The sequence below is a fragment of the Centruroides sculpturatus genome, unplaced genomic scaffold (assembly GCF_000671375.1).
Source record: "Centruroides sculpturatus isolate CEXI.00-Female unplaced genomic scaffold, Cexi_2.0 scaffold225, whole genome shotgun sequence".
Lineage (NCBI taxonomy): Eukaryota > Metazoa > Arthropoda > Arachnida > Scorpiones > Buthidae > Centruroides > Centruroides sculpturatus.
In genome coordinates, this window is record NW_019384500.1 from 486,034 (window position 1) to 506,735 (window position 20,702).

General features: G+C 33.9%; 1 protein-coding gene across 1 annotated transcript in view; it reads left to right on the forward strand.

The window, feature by feature from the left end:
• Positions 1 to 20,702, forward strand: part of LOC111622025 (zinc finger MYND domain-containing protein 11-like) — a 170,845-nt gene that overhangs the window by 111,080 nt on the left and 39,063 nt on the right. Inside the window, exons 8-9 of the mRNA XM_023364322.1 lie at positions 8,816 to 8,934; positions 12,645 to 12,987. Of these exons, the coding sequence (XP_023220090.1) occupies positions 8,816 to 8,934; positions 12,645 to 12,987 (462 nt within the window). The remainder of the gene's footprint in view (positions 1 to 8,815; positions 8,935 to 12,644; positions 12,988 to 20,702) is intronic.

Genomic DNA, 20,702 nt, shown 5'->3' on the forward strand with positions numbered 1-20,702 from the left:
GCCCTTTTGGTTTTTAACTCGTTTAATCGGTTGTTGAAGCGATTATTCATATCACTTAATGATTCCTTCATGATCGTTACTTTTGTCAAAGAAGAAAGATTAACTACTGGTCACATAAATTTAAATTTAAAGTTCGGTACTAAATGCAATACGCGTGAGCAAGTAAGATGTAAGTTCTGATTGGCTAACGTATGCCGGATAATCACTCCTCAACGTATTATTATCACTTTGCCCGACTAGGTGGTAGCAGTATTCATAATGACCGGTCAATTTGATAAATTATTAAAATTTATTACAATGCCCGATTTTGTTGGTCATTATTCATAATGCCCGTATTAATCACTTTGTCCATAACATATATATAAAGAAATTATCTTATAAATAAAGCAAATACAGTGGAACTTCTATATTCACCATTAATCTGTTCTTAAGGATCTAACGAATATGGAAAATGATGAATATAGAAACAATTTTTTTTATAATAAATAACTGATATTCAAGTAATCTGTTCCCATCCTAAAAAAAAGAAATGCAAAAATAAAAATTTTGTTTTTGTGAAACTTTATCTTTATTGTACTAAATAAATACAGTATAGTGGTAGAATGGAAAGAAGAGTAAGGTTATTATTATTTAGAAGACATACCATCAATTAAAACATTAGGTAATTCCAATTATGATCTCAGCATATTAAATTCTTTGGCTAAGTTGGAAACACCAGAGAGGTTGTGGCCAAAGTTTTCATTTCTAAAATGTGAACGTTGAATGTTGAGCGCCATCATCTTGTAAGCCTAGAAGTTTGATAATAGTGTTTGGAACGTCAAGCATTATTTCAGTGATGTTCCAAATGCCATTGTCAAACTTCTAGTCTTACAAGATGGTGGTGCTCCATGTTTGACATCCACATTTTAGAGATGAAAACTTTGGCTGCAACCTCTCTACTTTCAGACTTATATTCAGACTTAGCAATACTTTTTTTTATCTCTATTGTTGTTCTAACATCTTTTTTTTTTTTTTTTCTTTTCTTCAGTATGCTTTGTTGGAGCAATTGGAATTTGAGTTTTTGAAAATAATCAATGTGAAAAACCAAGAACACACATGACGACTGCACAAAGCAGACTGATTGACTACAGCTAGCTGACAGTGTTGCCAACTCAAAATTCAAATTTATAGCTAGACATTTTAATAAAAATATTCAAATCATGTTCTTTTCATTAAAATTGTTTGATTTTTTATATCTAGATAGCATTATAAAAATAGCTAGGCCAGGCATGGCCAACATACTGCCTGCGTAATGGATTTATGTGGCCCACGATTAATCTTTCAATATTAGCTACTCAAGTCAGAATAGATCGGTAAAAAATTCTAATGCCAAAAAAAAAAAGGTCAACAACTTGCTGTCCAGTTAGAGTTAACCCTCCATTACAAATCTCTTAAGTACAGCATAGAATGTTGATAAAGCATGATAATGTGAAAAAATGTATCTCTATGTACAATTTAGTCTCTACGGGGTGACACCACAACGAGATCTTGCACCACCTCAAAATCTTCCTAGGGCAGCCTCTGGTTCGGCCCGTGAAAAAGTTTTCTTTCCAATTCGGCCCGGGGGCAAAAACTGTTGGCCACCCCTGAGCTAGGCCAATTATAATTTAGGTAGTTTGCACAGCTAGATTGTTCATAAATCCATTAAATCTAGCAACAAATTAGCTAAATTGGCTACACTAAGCTAACATGGCTAGATGATTGGTGTGGGTGTGCAATTGTAGCACCATTGCTGGTGTTGGAATGATGACAAATACAGAAAATACTGACAAATATGGGGGAAGTCATCAAAATGTGACGAATGTAGAGGTTACAAAACTCCAACAATAATTTAATGTCCAATAACGTTTTTGATCCAGTTTAATGGATCAAAAATGTTCAGTTGCTCAAATAGAATGCAAAAAGAACATATTAAAATATATACAGAATTTAAAGTTTAAAAATTTTTATAAAATAGAGCATGCCAAATTTAACTGCACAACATCAAGAAAAATCTATACAACAACCAAAATTTAGATGTTAAAATGAAACCAAAATTACCTGAAAATATAAATACTTATTTTATGTATACAATCTTATTTGCTAATTAAAAACAAATACAAACAATATTACATTTAAAATTTATATTTTAAATACATGAAATTTGTTTTTTATATTTTAGGGCAAATATAGAGAAAGAAAATATTAGACCAATAACAACAACTCTTCAACAAATGTCATTGAAAAGGACAAATTCACTTAATAAAGCATTAGAAGAATTAAGACATCATCAACAATTAATACAAAATAAATGCAAATCTAATGTAACTCAACAATCTTCACAACCTATCTCTTCTAGTTCTTCTAAAAAAATATCAAGATCTCGAACACGAAAATGTTCTGAATCTAGTGAAGTTGTAGAACAAATAAAATCTGAAGAAGTTTCAGATTTTGAGATGGCTAATAGAGAAGCATCAGATGAAGAATCTCCATCATCATCTTCGCCTAAAGTATCACGTTTAAATGTAAGAAAAGAATTTGATTACTTTTTTAAAAAGTATTTGAATGTCAACATTGATATTTTAAAAACTGATTTCAAGAAATGAGCAAAGTTTTAAGTTTAAAAAATTTTTTATGTTAATGGTAGCAACAGATAAGTTTATACTTGTTATAAACAGTTTTATAAATTTAATTAACAGTCACTATTCAGCAAAACTGCATTTGTCATAAACTACAGTACTGCCATTTATACTTTTAAAAATGCAGTATGATTTTAGAGGACAGCTTTTATTCTTATTTTTAAATTGTAATCTGAGGAAGGTCATTTAAAACAACTGAAAATGTTTGGGAAATTAAAATCATACTGCATTTTTAAAGGTACAAGTGATAGTACTGTAGTTTTATTAACAGCCCTTTTTTAAAAGAGAAAATTAACATAAGCAAAGTCAAACATTCAAAACCAGCACAAATTAATTTTTAATAATAACTTTACTAATGTTTTTATCTGTTTATAATGGACATCTTCAGATAAATACATAAAATACAGAACCAAACAAATAGATGAAATTTGAATGCAAGAAGTTAGTACATGTGCAGTGGAGTAAAATATTATGTTACAAGTTCTATTCTTGGAAATTCAAATACAAATTGAAATTATTAACTTCTGCTTGTAGGAAGTACATACTTGCATGTTAGTGAGATACATTAAGATGCATATTAACTTGTATGTTGAAAATACCCATAGTGAAAAACGGAAAAAAGAACCCTGTGTCAGTTCAAAGTGAGCCTGGCAATCTGTGGATAGTATATCTGTCTCTTTAAAATTAATCCCTACTCCATTCCTAAGTGCCTTGTATATTTTAATAGCCTCCAAGTATTTAGGGTGTGATGTATTGGAAACCATGTATAACAGTATACATCCTGTATAACAACTTGGATGTCTTCACTCACAGCATAGTCTGCTAGGACTGTGGAGGAAAATTTCTTTGTGATAGTGTGTTCATGTTCTTCATTCTCATTGTGAGACCACTTACTGTCACACATATATATATAGTAATGTGCAGTTTATTCTGTCATTACATAAGAGAACTGCATAAATCCCTGTTGAGTAACATACAAGTTAATATGCACCTTAATGTATCATTCTAACATGCATTCTGGTATTTTTTTTTTTTTATTGTTCCTAATATATTAGTAAAAAAATATTGGAGACCATCTATATGCAATTATAACATTGGCTACTCTGGAAATTATCTTATGGATTTTGGACAGGACCATACAGTATGTAACCACCATCCATTGTCCCTCCTGTGGTGGGGTGCCTGTCCCTAGGAAGTAGATATTGCCATGACAGTGTCTTAATAAACTTGGAGGGTAATCATTCTGTCTTGCCATAGTTGGAGTAATCACACAGGAATCAGTAGACACAGAGTTATTATGACAACGGTATGCATTCTGGACAAGTTGTCTGTCTCTCTTCAGCCATATTTGTTACAATTTGGTGGATATACAGGCATCTACAAAAATACAAGTGGTTTTTTGTTACAAACATTTGGGTTTTGGATTAAAGTATTACTAAATTACATTTTTATACATATATAAAAGGAGCATATTATTTTGTTGCTGATGCATAGATGACTTTACATCATCTGTGAAAAATCCCAAAAATAATGTGTTTACAGTACAAATAGTAACCAGAGATTATAATTGTTGCTGATGAAACTTACTGTGAAGTAAATACTATGGTAAATGAACATAATACAAAGCTATAAACAAGATAACAATTAAAAAATAAGAAAGATAACAGTTAAAAAATAAGAGTTGTTTTAAGAAAGGTTACATATGTTTTAGCAAACAGTCAGCTTGTATAAACAATGTTCTCTACTCCAGAAGTGATGCTGTTATAGGTAGTATCCAGTGTTGGTTTTATAAGTATTACCTGCTGGTTAATGGGTATCAGATGTTTAAGTAAGGGTGCTGATGGGATCTAGTTGTACCCATGTTTATTCTCATATCATCATGGATTTTGATAATTTCTAAATGTTTTTATAATTTGTGTTTGGTAGTATTTCTTTTTGGTTTTTAATATTTTTAATGAATCTTTATTAATATTGAAATTATGGAATACACAGTGTTTAGTGACAGTGGAGTTTTCAAGGTTATATTATTTTGCATTGAACTTTCTTTTGGTTTCACCAATGTGAATGTGGTTACAACTACAGGAAAATTTATAAACCACATTGTTTTTTACAAAATGTTGATGATAATTTTATTGTTGCTTAATTTCTTTTAGATAGTGCTCATAGTTTCATACAAAAGTAACATGTTAAGCTGTCACTTAAAAGGTGATGTCCAGACTTTTGGGTTTTCAATTCAAATGAAACTTGATGAACATGTAGCCTTAAACACAAATAGCTTCTCGTTCAAATAATAGAACTGACTTCACAAGAGTTTCCAAAAATTCAGCCTTTAAGAACTTAGTGTTTAGCTTGTAAGTCTTTGGAAGTTTCACGTCTCAGAGTGGCGATAGTCAAGTGAGTAAGATACTAGGCACTAGAGGAAGAGACTATGTAGGTTAAAACCTTCAGCACATAATAAAGTTACACATAAAAACTAAACTAAAAATCACACTTCTAGAACCTATTTCTGGTGTAACGAAAAAAACAAAAGAAAAAGTTCACCACAAATGTTTTTGAACATCTCCGAGTTCTTCCTCAGGTGAAAAGGGACGGAGCGATCAATTAAGAGTATGTATGAAAAAATACAGTTCAGAGTCCATCATTGGCAGACATTGATGGACTCTGAACTGTAATTGCTAAGATCTGGTTACCCTACAGGCACGCATGTGCGACTCGTATTACATTTTCGTGTATTTTTTCACATATACTTTTAATTGATCACTCCGTCCCATCAGAAATTCCTTTTCACCTGAGGAAGAACTTGCAGAAGTTCAAAAACAGTTGTGGTGAACTTTTTCTTTTGTTTTTTCGTCACACCAGAAATAGGTTCTAGGAGTACGATTTTTGTAACACATCCTGGTGTTGTTGTTGTTGTTGATAACTAAACTAAAACTAAATAGGTACTAACCTACATTGTCTAGCTCCAGTACAGTACCTAGTGTCTTATTTATTCAGCTATTGCCACTCTGGAACATGAAACTTCCAAAGTCTTATAGGCTAAATACTAAAGTTTTAGAGGTTCAGTTTTTGGAAACTCTTGTAAAGTGGGTTCTATTATTTGGACAAGGAGTTGCTTGTATTTAAGGTTACATGCTCACCTAGTTTTGTTTGAATCAGAGACACGAATGTCTGGCCCTCCCCTTGTTAGCGATAGGAATCATTTTTGAATAATTTTTTAATGAATAATTTCAAATAACATTAATGTGTTGAATGCAGCTCAGGGGGGCATTTTCTCATTCATCCACTCCAGCCACACTAGCCATCGAATTAGCTCCTATTAAACACTTAGTGACCATCCACGGGCACCATAAGCTAATCAATGAATTAATTAATCGTTACCACTGCTCTGCACGTGTGTCTGCCATCTGCTCACGTGATGACAATCCTCCAGAGGATGAGACACGGATACCCATCACCTATAATCCATACATTGCTTCTTTATATAAGGAGCTCACCAACAAATGCCGCATTAACATCACATACAGAAGATGTCTTACCATCTTGGACATCCTCTGTAATGGGAAGGATTCCCCTGATCCCAACAGACTCCCAGGCATTTACTCTATACCTCTTAAGGACCACAATTGTGACAGGAACCTTGTTTACATTGGTTCAACCAAACAATCATTGGTAATCAGAATAAGTGAACACAATGCATACATTCTACATGGGAGGAACTCTACGGCTCTTGTGGTTTATGCGGCCGATTCTGACATTAAGGCAACCTTCAACCAAGCGAGGCTCATCATCTCTTCTTTTCACCTTGAGCACATGAAGTGGTTGGATGCTATCTTTATTTACATGCATTACTTTGTGTATGCAGATGATGCGATGATCCTTGTTGCAGCCTCTTCTCGCTCCAAGTTGAAGTGCAAGACTATGCATATTATTCTTAACATCACGGAGTGGAGCCATAAGAATAAGCTTAATTTTAATGCAAATAAAACTAAAGGTATTATCTTTACTAATCCAGGCAAACCCCATCTGTACCGTAGGCCTCCTACCATAAAAATGGGAGGGATCTCAATCAAGATTATGACCACTATCAAGTATCTTGGAGTCATCATTGACCACAAACTTAACTGGACAGACAACATCAAATATGCTACTGATAAAACCAACCATCTTTTCAACTCCGTCTCCAGGGTGGTGACATCTAAATGAGGCTTTTCCCAGCTATTCTTTTCATTATCTATGACAGTGTTTTCTTGCCAATGATTTGCTATGCCGTCCCTGTTTGGGTTGGCTGCTTAGGCCGAGTGCACATTAAACGGAAGCTCTGTAATGCACAGCGCAAAGCCCTTCTGCGCATCTGCCGTGCCTTCTCCACCTCTTCCACGNAATTTGAAATCAATATTTATACAACTCAGAGCATTAAAAAATAAACAGTTTCTGATAATGATAAATATCCCAGTATAGCCAAATTCCCATGAGAGAGAGGGTCAATTTCACACCAGGTACTTTCTCCATCAGTGTTGGAAAAAATACTTAATTCACTTTTGATTGTTAAGGAGGGACTAAGCATGTATGACCAAAGCTCCACCTTGTACCCATTACAAAGTACTACTGAAATTAGCTCCTCAGTGCATAGAAATTATCAAGAACAATTGGAAAATGAAAAGAAGTTAAAAGAATAAGAGAAACAGAAAAAAAGAGCACAGGAACATTTTGAAGAACAACAAAAGAAAGTTGTTCATAACATGAAGATTATAGAACTGCAGCTGAGTTTAAACCAGAAAAATGTAGAAGAAAAAGAAATACATGCGATAGGCCAAGTTTTGTTAGAAGCAGCAAACAAAAAACTGGAGAAGGCTATTAACAGCAAGAACATGAATGAAGTACAACAGCACGTGTGATGCTTATTAGTATTAAGTGTTCAAAAGCAAGAGGAAGCGAAAAAGAAGGAATCTGAAAACATCCAGAATAATCTTAATAAACGAACATCATCTTTCATGACTGATTATTTACAGAAGCCAAAGAGTTTTTAAGTATTTTTGGTTTACTGGAAATACAGTAGCCACTTGTTATCAGGAGACAGAAAAAAAACGCGATATAACCGAGTAATAAAAATTCTTGGCTTTTACTAGACAGATTATACATGTTATGGAATCTCTATTCTTTCATCATTAAGTGTTTCTGATATAAAATAAGCTTAGTTTTTCAATCCTGAATTTTATTTGTGATTATATAGTATTAATTGACATTTATGTAAACATCGATACCATGAATGCCCATTTAGCAACTTGTAAATGAGGAGACAGTACTTAAAACTAATAAATAAACAACTTTTATATTAAAAGGAAACAAATGATAATCGATCCATTCCACCTGTTCTGCATATTTATATCTTGATAAATTTATTGTTTCACCTTCAGTGGTAGTTTAAAGGACAATAGTAGAAATAAAATACTGTATTTCATTGCAAATAGAAATTCAGTCGCAGTTGGTAATTTAAAATTTATTGACTCAAATGTTTTTAAAATTTGGGGTACCAAAAATGCGCAATATAACAAGTGGCTACTGTATTACAGTATATACAGAAATTTTTAAAACGTGTTTAACCATAACGGAATAAAAAGAAAATAACAACTTTTACTTCTATTTTGCTTAGTTTTCCTTCCGTGTTTTCACTTTGTTTTGTCACTATTGCGCTCACTTTTTATTCACTTTTTCTTGTATTTCAACTAACTTTTGTTACTTTTTCAGAGGGGAAATGGTACTCCCAGGTCTGCCATTCTTAAGATTATCAAAGGACATATAGATGGACAGTAGTAGGAATGTATAGGTCTGCAGTTTGAAAATTGCAGCCCAGTTATCCTTAATATAGCCTGATAATCCAGTAGATCATTTTGTATACATTTTTCCAGATATTGTTACAAATTAAATTAGATTTTAAGATAACTTATGTCACTTAATGTTGTAACTAATCTATAGTCCATCAATGAATATGATGAAAGTATGATAAATGTTCCAGTGAATCAAATTTGTAAAAAATTTTAATATTGAAATTTATTTTAAGTGTTTATTTTGAATTCTTTTTTAGCTTGTAATTCTGAAATTTAAATTATTTAAAATAGCTACTAAATTTTCTATTATTCATTATTTCATTTTGATTTTAGGATCCACCTCATGAATTAGTATATGCAAAACAAAAAGGATTTCCATACTGGCCAGCTAAAGTTATTCGGAAAACTAATGACATGTATGATGTAAGGTTTTTTGGTGGCTATCATCAAAGGTATATTATCAATTTTTATCTTTTTTAAAACTCATCTTGGTTTCCAAACTTTTATAACTGAATTATGTACTTTTGATAAATTATTACATTATAATATATATGTTATGGACAAAGTGATTAATCGGGCATTATTCATAATGACCGAGCATTATGAATAATGACCAAATAGGGCGGGCAGTGTGATAAATATTGATTAATTTATCAAATTGACCGGTCATTATGAATACTGCTATCACCTAGTCGGGCAAAGTGATAATTAAATATTTATTTTTTGTAAATTATATCAAAGTACTATAAACTATATTAATTAAACTAATATTAACGAAAAGTATTATTAACAATTTTTGGTATAAATTATATAAAAAATTAAATGCTTTTTAGTTTATTTATTTGAGCAGTTAACATTTTCATGACATTTGGAATTACATAATTTTTTTTTCTTTGGTAGCATTTGCATCTATTAGATTTTCAACCAATTTTTCAGCAGCATTAACTATAGTTGTGGCCATCAGGAATTGATGACATTCTTGCACATTCTCTAAGCGAAATTTCTGCACCCGGTACATCTCCAACAGAAATAAAGTTTTCTTTACAAACAGTAAATTGGTTTCTGGAATATAATAGATTTAATATGCCATGTTTGGTACCCAGTTTGTAAAGGTTTTTATCTTTAACCGCAACAACGACACCTAAAATATTTTTTCCATCACTGCGGGCTCGATCTACATCAGGTACACGAATCCTTACTGTATCATCAACAATAGCTGCTGTGTATTTGGAATTTGATGTATTAATCATTTTTTCTGCTTGCTTTTTAAGATTAAACAAAGCCCTTGTTTTAGACACACTTCTTATTTTTTCTTCTATTTTTGGATCAATTGTTTGGATTGTTTCTTCTTCATTCACCAATTCTGTAATACTAATAACATCCTGGTTTAGATTTTTTTCACGTGAAGACGATGTAGATCTTTGAACTTCATCAGTTATATTGCTATGTAAGGGTGGCATTATCAGATAATATTTCATAATGTTTTCTTGGACGGTACCCGGACTTTCAGAGTTTGAGCAACTTTGACTTACTTCGTTGATAGTTTTAAAAAGTCTCTGTAGATCCTCTTCTGTATTAACGTTGAACAACGATTCGTTGGGTATAAAATTCTTTAGTCCAACTTTTAACTTTGCTCCAAACATGGCCTCATAGGGGCTGCAGTTTATACCAGTATGATGCGCTCAATTTTTAATCAGTAGTACAAAACATAATCCTTCCGACCATTTGTTAGTATTGTTAATCTCCAACCAAGAACTAAGCATATTTTCTACGTCTTGATTACATCTTTCTACTGAACCCTGACTTTGTGAGTGCCTGGGCTTTCCATGCACCATTTTTAACTCGGACCGCATATTACACATTTGTTTGATGATATTATTGGCGAATTCTCTGCCATTATCGCTTTGTAGAATACTTGGTGCACTGAAAATTGTAAAAATATCTAAAAGACCATATGCTACTTCTTCAGCCCTTTTGGTTTTTAACTCGTTTAATCGGTTGTTGAAGCGATTATTCATATCACTTAATGATTCCTTCATGATCGTTACTTTTGTCAAAGAAGAAAGATTAACTACTGGTCACATAAATTTAAAGTTCGGTACTAAATGCAATACGCGTGAGCAAGTAAGATGTAAGTTCTGATTGGCTAACGTATGCCGGATGATCACTCCTCAACGTATTATTATCACTTTGCCCGACTAGGTGGTAGCAGTATTCATAATGACCGGTCAATTTGATAAATTATTGAAATTTATTACAATGCCCGATTTTGTTGGTCATTATTCATAATGCCCGTATTAATCACTTTGTCCATAACATATATATAAAGAAATTATCTTATAAATAAAGCAAATACAGTGGAACTTCTATATTCACCATTAATCTGTTCTTAAGGATCTAACGAATATGGAAAATGATGAATATAGAAACAATTTTTTTTATAATAAATAACTGATATTCAAGTAATCTGTTCCCATCCTAAAAAAAAGAAATGCAAAAATAAAAATTTTGTTTTTGTGAAACTTTATCTTTATTGTACTAAATAAATACAGTATAGTGGTAGAATGGAAAGAAGAGTAAGGTTATTATTATTTAGAAGACATACCATCAATTAAAACATTAGGTAATTCCAATTATGATCTCAGCATATTAAATTCTTTGGCTAAGTTGGAAACACCAGAGAGGTTGTGGCCAAAGTTTTCATTTCTAAAATGTGAACGTTGAATGTTGAGCGCCATCATCTTGTAAGCCTAGAAGTTTGATAATAGTGTTTGGAACGTCAAGCATTATTTCAGTGATGTTCCAAATGCCATTGTCAAACTTCTAGTCTTACAAGATGGTGGTGCTCCATGTTTGACATCCACATTTTAGAGATGAAAACTTTGGCTGCAACCTCTCTACTTTCAGACTTATATTCAGACTTAGCAATACTTTTTTTTATCTCTATTGTTGTTCTAACATTTTTTTTTTTTTTTTTTCTTTTCTTCAGTATGCTTTGTTGGAGCAATTGGAATTTGAGTTTTTGAAAATAATCAATGTGAAAAACCAAGAACACACATGACGACTGCACAAAGCAGACTGATTGACTACAGCTAGCTGACAGTGTTGCCAACTCAAAATTCAAATTTATAGCTAGACATTTTAATAAAAATATTCAAATCATGTTCTTTTCATTAAAATTGTTTGATTTTTTATATCTAGATAGCATTATAAAAATAGCTAGGCCAGGCATGGCCAACATACTGCCTGCGTAATGGATTTATGTGGCCCACGATTAATCTTTCAATATTAGCTACTCAAGTCAGAATAGATCGGTAAAAAATTCTAATGCCAAAAAAAAAAAGGTCAACAACTTGCTGTCCAGTTAGAGTTAACCCTCCATTACAAATCTCTTAAGTACAGCATAGAATGTTGATAAAGCATGATAATGTGAAAAAATGTATCTCTATGTACAATTTAGTCTCTACGGGGTGACACCACAACGAGATCTTGCACCACCTCAAAATCTTCCTAGGGCAGCCTCTGGTTCGGCCCGTGAAAAAGTTTTCTTTCCAATTCGGCCCGGGGGCAAAAACTGTTGGCCACCCCTGAGCTAGGCCAATTATAATTTAGGTAGTTTGCACAGCTAGATTGTTCATAAATCCATCAAATCTAGCAACAAATTAGCTAAATTGGCTACACTAAGCTAACATGGCTAGATGATTGGTGTGGGTGTGCAATTGTAGCACCATTGCTGGTGTTGGAATGATGACAAATACAGAAAATACTGACAAATATGGGGGAAGTCATCAAAATGTGACGAATGTAGAGGTTACAAAACTCCAACAATAATTTAATGTCCAATAACGTTTTTGATCCAGTTTAATGGATCAAAAATGTTCAGTTGCTCAAATAGAATGCAAAAAGAACATATTAAAATATATACAGAATTTAAAGTTTAAAAATTTTTATAAAATAGAGCATGCCAAATTTAACTGCACAACATCAAGAAAAATCTATACAACAACCAAAATTTAGATGTTAAAATGAAACCAAAATTACCTGAAAATATAAATACTTATTTTATGTATACAATCTTATTTGCTAATTAAAAACAAATACAAACAATATTACATTTAAAATTTATATTTTAAATACATGAAATTTGTTTTTTATATTTTAGGGCAAATATAGAGAAAGAAAATATTAGACCAATAACAACAACTCTTCAACAAATGTCATTGAAAAGGACAAATTCACTTAATAAAGCATTAGAAGAATTAAGACATCATCAACAATTAATACAAAATAAATGCAAATCTAATGTAACTCAACAATCTTCACAACCTATCTCTTCTAGTTCTTCTAAAAAAATATCAAGATCTCGAACACGAAAATGTTCTGAATCTAGTGAAGTTGTAGAACAAATAAAATCTGAAGAAGTTTCAGATTTTGAGATGGCTAATAGAGAAGCATCAGATGAAGAATCTCCATCATCATCTTCGCCTAAAGTATCACGTTTAAATGTAAGAAAAGAATTTGATTACTTTTTTAAAAAGTATTTGAATGTCAACATTGATATTTTAAAAACTGATTTCAAGAAATGAGCAAAGTTTTAAGTTTAAAAAATTTTTTATGTTAATGGTAGCAACAGATAAGTTTATACTTGTTATAAACAGTTTTATAAATTTAATTAACAGTCACTATTCAGCAAAACTGCATTTGTCATAAACTACAGTACTGCCATTTATACTTTTAAAAATGCAGTATGATTTTAGAGGACAGCTTTTATTCTTATTTTTAAATTGTAATCTGAGGAAGGTCATTTAAAACAACTGAAAATGTTTGGGAAATTAAAATCATACTGCATTTTTAAAGGTACAAGTGATAGTACTGTAGTTTTATTAACAGCCCTTTTTTAAAAGAGAAAATTAACATAAGCAAAGTCAAACATTCAAAACCAGCACAAATTAATTTTTAATAATAACTTTACTAATGTTTTTATCTGTTTATAATGGACATCTTCAGATAAATACATAAAATACAGAACCAAACAAATAGATGAAATTTGAATGCAAGAAGTTAGTACATGTGCAGTGGAGTAAAATATTATGTTACAAGTTCTATTCTTGGAAATTCAAATACAAATTGAAATTATTAACTTCTGCTTGTAGGAAGTACATACTTGCATGTTAGTGAGATACATTAAGATGCATATTAACTTGTATGTTGAAAATACCCATAGTGAAAAACGGAAAAAAGAACCCTGTGTCAGTTCAAAGTGAGCCTGGCAATCTGTGGATAGTATATCTGTCTCTTTAAAATTAATCCCTACTCCATTCCTAAGTGCCTTGTATATTTTAATAGCCTCCAAGTATTTAGGGTGTGATGTATTGGAAACCATGTATAACAGTATACATCCTGTATAACAACTTGGATGTCTTCACTCACAGCATAGTCTGCTAGGACTGTGGAGGAAAATTTCTTTGTGATAGTGTGTTCATGTTCTTCATTCTCATTGTGAGACCACTTACTGTCACACATATATATATAGTAATGTGCAGTTTATTCTGTCATTACATAAGAGAACTGCATAAATCCCTGTTGAGTAACATACAAGTTAATATGCACCTTAATGTATCATTCTAACATGCATTCTGGTATTTTTTTTTTTTTATTGTTCCTAATATATTAGTAAAAAAATATTGGAGACCATCTATATGCAATTATAACATTGGCTACTCTGGAAATTATCTTATGGATTTTGGACAGGACCATACAGTATGTAACCACCATCCATTGTCCCTCCTGTGGTGGGGTGCCTGTCCCTAGGAAGTAGATATTGCCATGACAGTGTCTTAATAAACTTGGAGGGTAATCATTCTGTCTTGCCATAGTTGGAGTAATCACACAGGAATCAGTAGACACAGAGTTATTATGACAACGGTATGCATTCTGGACAAGTTGTCTGTCTCTCTTCAGCCATATTTGTTACAATTTGGTGGATATACAGGCATCTACAAAAATACAAGTGGTTTTTTGTTACAAACATTTGGGTTTTGGATTAAAGTATTACTAAATTACATTTTTATACATATATAAAAGGAGCATATTATTTTGTTGCTGATGCATAGATGACTTTACATCATCTGTGAAAAATCCCAAAAATAATGTGTTTACAGTACAAATAGTAACCAGAGATTATAATTGTTGCTGATGAAACTTACTGTGAAGTAAATACTATGGTAAATGAACATAATACAAAGCTATAAACAAGATAACAATTAAAAAATAAGAAAGATAACAGTTAAAAAATAAGAGTTGTTTTAAGAAAGGTTACATATGTTTTAGCAAACAGTCAGCTTGTATAAACAATGTTCTCTACTCCAGAAGTGATGCTGTTATAGGTAGTATCCAGTGTTGGTTTTATAAGTATTACCTGCTGGTTAATGGGTATCAGATGTTTAAGTAAGGGTGCTGATGGGATCTAGTTGTACCCATGTTTATTCTCATATCATCATGGATTTTGATAATTTCTAAATGTTTTTATAATTTGTGTTTGGTAGTATTTCTTTTTGGTTTTTAATATTTTTAATGAATCTTTATTAATATTGAAATTATGGAATACACAGTGTTTAGTGACAGTGGAGTTTTCAAGGTTATATTATTTTGCATTGAACTTTCTTTTGGTTTCACCAATGTGAATGTGGTTACAACTACAGGAAAATTTATAAACCACATTGTTTTTTACAAAATGTTGATGATAATTTTATTGTTGCTTAATTTCTTTTAGATAGTGCTCATAGTTTCATACAAAAGTAACATGTTAAGCTGTCACTTAAAAGGTGATGTCCAGACTTTTGGGTTTTCAATTCAAATGAAACTTGATGAACATGTAGCCTTAAACACAAATAGCTTCTCGTTCAAATAATAGAACTGACTTCACAAGAGTTTCCAAAAATTCAGCCTTTAAGAACTTAGTGTTTAGCTTGTAAGTCTTTGGAAGTTTCACGTCTCAGAGTGGCGATAGTCAAGTGAGTAAGATACTAGGCACTAGAGGAAGAGACTATGTAGGTTAAAACCTTCAGCACATAATAAAGTTACACATAAAAACTAAACTAAAAATCACACTTCTAGAACCTATTTCTGGTGTAACGAAAAAAACAAAAGAAAAAGTTCACCACAAATGTTTTTGAACATCTCCGAGTTCTTCCTCAGGTGAAAAGGGACGGAGCGATCAATTAAGAGTATGTATGAAAAAATACAGTTCAGAGTCCATCATTGGCAGACATTGATGGACTCTGAACTGTAATTGCTAAGATCTGGTTACCCTACAGGCACGCATGTGCGACTCGTATTACATTTTCGTGTATTTTTTCACATATACTTTTAATTGATCACTCCGTCCCATCAGAAATTCCTTTTCACCTGAGGAAGAACTTGCAGAAGTTCAAAAACAGTTGTGGTGAACTTTTTCTTTTGTTTTTTCGTCACACCAGAAATAGGTTCTAGGAGTACGATTTTTGTAACACATCCTGGTGTTGTTGTTGTTGTTGATAACTAAACTAAAACTAAATAGGTACTAACCTACATTGTCTAGCTCCAGTACAGTACCTAGTGTCTTATTTATTCAGCTATTGCCACTCTGGAACATGAAACTTCCAAAGTCTTATAGGCTAAATACTAAAGTTTTAGAGGTTCAGTTTTTGGAAACTCTTGTAAAGTGGGTTCTATTATTTGGACAAGGAGTTGCTTGTATTTAAGGTTACATGCTCACCTAGTTTTGTTTGAATCAGAGACACGAATGTCTGGCCCTCCCCTTGTTAGCGATAGGAATCATTTTTGAATAATTTTTTAATGAATAATTTCAAATAACATTAATGTGTTGAATGCAGCTCAGGGGGGCATTTTCTCATTCATCCACTCCAGCCACACTAGCCATCGAATTAGCTCCTATTAAACACTTAGTGACCATCCACGGGCACCATAAGCTAATCAATGAATTAATTAATCGTTACCACTGCTCTGCACGTGTGTCTGCCATCTGCTCACGTGATGACAATCCTCCAGAGGATGAGACACGGATACCCATCACCTATAATCCATACATTGCTTCTTTATATAAGGAGCTCACCAACAAATGCCGCATTAACATCACATACAGAAGATGTCTTACCATCTTGGACATCCTCTGTAATGGGAAGGATTCCCCTGATCCCAACAGACTCCCAGGCATTTACTCTATACCTCTTAAGGACCACAATTGTGACAGGAACCTTGTTTACATTGGTTCAACCAAACAATCATTGGTAATCAGAATAAGTGAACACAATGCATACATTCTACATGGGAGGAACTCTACGGCTCTTGTGGTTTATGCGGCCGATTCTGACATTAAGGCAACCTTCAACCAAGCGAGGCTCATCATCTCTTCTTTTCACCTTGAGCACATGAAGTGGTTGGATGCTATCTTTATTTACATGCATTACTTTGTGTATGCAGATGATGCGATGATCCTTGTTGCAGCCTCTTCTCGCTCCAAGTTGAAGTGCAAGACTATGCATATTATTCTTAACATCACGGAGTGGAGCCATAAGAATAAGCTTAATTTTAATGCAAATAAAACTAAAGGTATTATCTTTACTAATCCAGGCAAACCCCATCTGTACCGTAGGCCTCCTACCATAAAAATGGGAGGGATCTCAATCAAGATTATGACCACTATCAAGTATCTTGGAGTCATCATTGACCACAAACTTAACTGGACAGACAACATCAAATATGCTACTGATAAAACCAACCATCTTTTCAACTCCGTCTCCAGGGTGGTGACATCTAAATGAGGCTTTTCCCAGCTATTCTTTTCATTATCTATGACAGTGTTTTCTTGCCAATGATTTGCTATGCCGTCCCTGTTTGGGTTGGCTGCTTAGGCCGAGTGCACATTAAACGGAAGCTCTGTAATGCACAGCGCAAAGCCCTTCTGCGCATCTGCCGTGCCTTCTCCACCTCTTCCACGGCTGCCTTACAGGTCATCTCTGGCAAACTCCCTATCGACCTTGCCATTTCTTTGGCATCTAATACATGGCACCTTCGAAAAGGACATAGCATCTATCTGAACAACCTTAGCATCTTAGCAACTGATAGCATCTTTCTATCTTTATCTCTTCTCTTGAGACATATTACCACCCTCCGGACCTTCTTCCACCTTTCAAGAGGCCCTATATACATACCCAGCCTTTGGAGAATGGTCACCTCTCAATCTATACTGATAGCTCATAAATCGAGGACAAAGTAGGTAGTACCTTTGTGGCATACCAGGACAGAGTCAAACTCATAGTAACTCTGGCTACCTCGCCGCCAGCTGTTTTGCTTATCAAGCAGAACTCACTATTGCCCCAGTCAATTGCCATACAGATAGCTATCTGTATGGCAATCGAGTGGGGCAATAGCAATTACCATAACAAGAGGATCAACATCTTCACAGACTGTTGGTCAACTATTGAGGCCATTAACAACTTCCTCCCACAGAACCCGATTGTGGTTAGGATTCAGTCCTGCATCGCTACCTCCACCAATGTGTTTGCCATTTCATGGATCAGAGGGCACGCAGAACTTCGTAGTAATGAAAAAGCAGACAGCCTCGCCAGAGAGGCAGCCAGCAACTCCATTGGTGACATCCTATACAGCAGTACTCCTGTTTCCCACATCAAAAATCTTTTTAGGACAGAGGCAAAAGAGTTGGCAAAAGAGTTGGAACAAATGTCAGGTCGTAAGCATAAACAGGAAGTTTATCCCCAAGATCTCGGCCACCTTCCCAGCCATTTACCACTATGATACAAGCAGGGCTGTGGAGTCGGGTAAAAATCTACCGACTCCGACTTTTCCTTACCATCCGACTCCGACCAGGGGCGGATTTGTTACCGAAAGAGTTTCGGAAATTCTGATGCCATCATGTGACTTCAGAATAAAAGATTCAATAAATACAGTTCTAATAAAGATAGAGCGTAGAAACTTTTTATTCCAAAGCTAAAAGACTTCTCTAAGTAATATATAAATATGTATTCGATAATTTTTACTTTTCCGGCTGTTATATATAACAGAGGAAAAGTGTAACGCTCGGTCAAAAAATGACCCCTCCCAAATTTTTACATTTTTGGACTCGGGACACCGTAAAATTTCGAGATATGCAAAAGATTCGAGGTTTTTTTCTATGTGTGGATGTTAGACTGTTTGGGGGCAGTGGCGTAGCGTGGGTGTCAGCCGCCTGGGGAGGAGGAAAATTTCGTCGCCCCCTTATTTAGGTATCTCAATTTAAAAGACTAAAATTCAGTTTTGTCACAGAATAAGTAATGAAAAATTCCGTGCTAGTGTTGCCATCTTTTTAAAATCGCTGACCCGGACGGCAGGTGAGGTTTGTTCGAACAGAAATTCCTGACATATGTGCAATGTCATTTTGCAATTAGAAGAATAATGTGCAGTACATGCCGATTCTAAATCAGTTACAGTTAGCGATTAGGGAGACTTGGATAGGAGTAACGCGAGTGACCTAGCTCTATTGGATATTGGAGGTGTATGTGATTACGAATGAATTGTACAAGCAAAAAAATAAAGAAGAAAAAAAGGTTGACAGGTTGCGCACGATATCCCCGGACGGCAAGTCCGATGGTAACACTATTCCGTGCTCATTTCAATCGGTCCGAATCGTAGGTGGACGAAAATATGAAATAAAATGGTTCAAATTCTTACAAGTTATTATTATTATTTATTGTGAAATTTTGCCGCCCCCTAAAAAGTGCCGCCCGGGGTGGGCTGCCCCTGCCGTCCCCTTCGCTACGCTACTGGTGGGGGGCATGATTTTGTTTATTCTGTTTGAAGCCTAATAATTTCTGTGGTCAGAATGGTCAGAGTTGGAGTCAGATGGTTTAACACAGGAATTAGTTATTAAGCGTTAAAGTGTTTGAACTAAATCGTGTTCCCATATGCATTCTAACATCTTAGGCGAGAACATCTTAACAGGTTTTACTGTACTATTATAAAATGGCTAGAAAGCTTACTTTGAGGGTAGAGACGAGTTTTATTTTATTTTTTTAAAATTTTGAATGCTAATAACGAGTAAAATATTCATTAAGAAATATGACACAAGACCACTTTTATCTCTTCACTCTGTCGACCTTTAATTAAGAACCAAAATTTAATAGTATTAATGCCCTTTTATATGCAAGCTACAGTGCCACATTTCGTTTCTTAAACTTTACCCATTCTGAGATATTAAACAATATCTCGGAATGAAATTAAACAAATTAGATGCCAACATACACGCGCACGCGAATTTTTCCTCTTTATTAACTTTTTTGAGGGGTTCAGGGGGTCTCCAAACGTGTAGATTTGCAAAAAAGTTTTGGAGGGTCAAATTTGACACGATTCCAATACTTTTCCGTTTTATATACATAACAAGTTGGTAAGTAAAAAGGAGTCGGAGTCGGCGGATTTTTTGACGACTCTGACTCTGGCTAAAACACCAAAACTCCACGACTCCGACTCTGACTCCACAGCCCTGGATACAAGTCATACCACCCAGTTTCTCACCGGCCATGGAGGGTTTAACACCTACCTGGCTAGGTTTAATATTTTCAACAGTGATCAATGTAATCTCTGCGGAGTCCCAGACGGGGTTTGGCATTACGTCTTCCAGTGCCCCATGTTGGAGGATGTTAGGCTTCCAATCAGCAACATCTGGCCATGCCAAGAAAGTGACTTACTTCAGAACAATGACATGTTAAAGGCTTTCCGACACCTCATCCATAGTTACTTCCAGTGAACTCCAATTAACTAGGGTTTTGTCCTACAAGTTAACCCACCATCTTCAGTCTCTGCTTGTACATACCTACTGTAAATATAGTAGAACCTTGATTATCCAGACTAATTGGGGATGAAGGTAGTCCGGATAAGGAAAAATTCGGATAATCGAAACAAATACTTTAATTTGTCTTTTAATGATAATACAACATGTTTTCTTTTCGATGACATATCGGTAATATTAAAAGTAAATACTGTATTTAAATCGTGATCAAATTTTCAAGAAACAAACATTCGTATTGAATTTGGACTACTACTGACCAACGCTAACAGACTACCTATTGTTTAAAAGGCCCTCTGGTGGCACAAGAAGACGGATTTTATAAAATAAAAAGCAGTTGAAACTGCATTTTTATGAATAAAAATTTGACAAACTATTTAT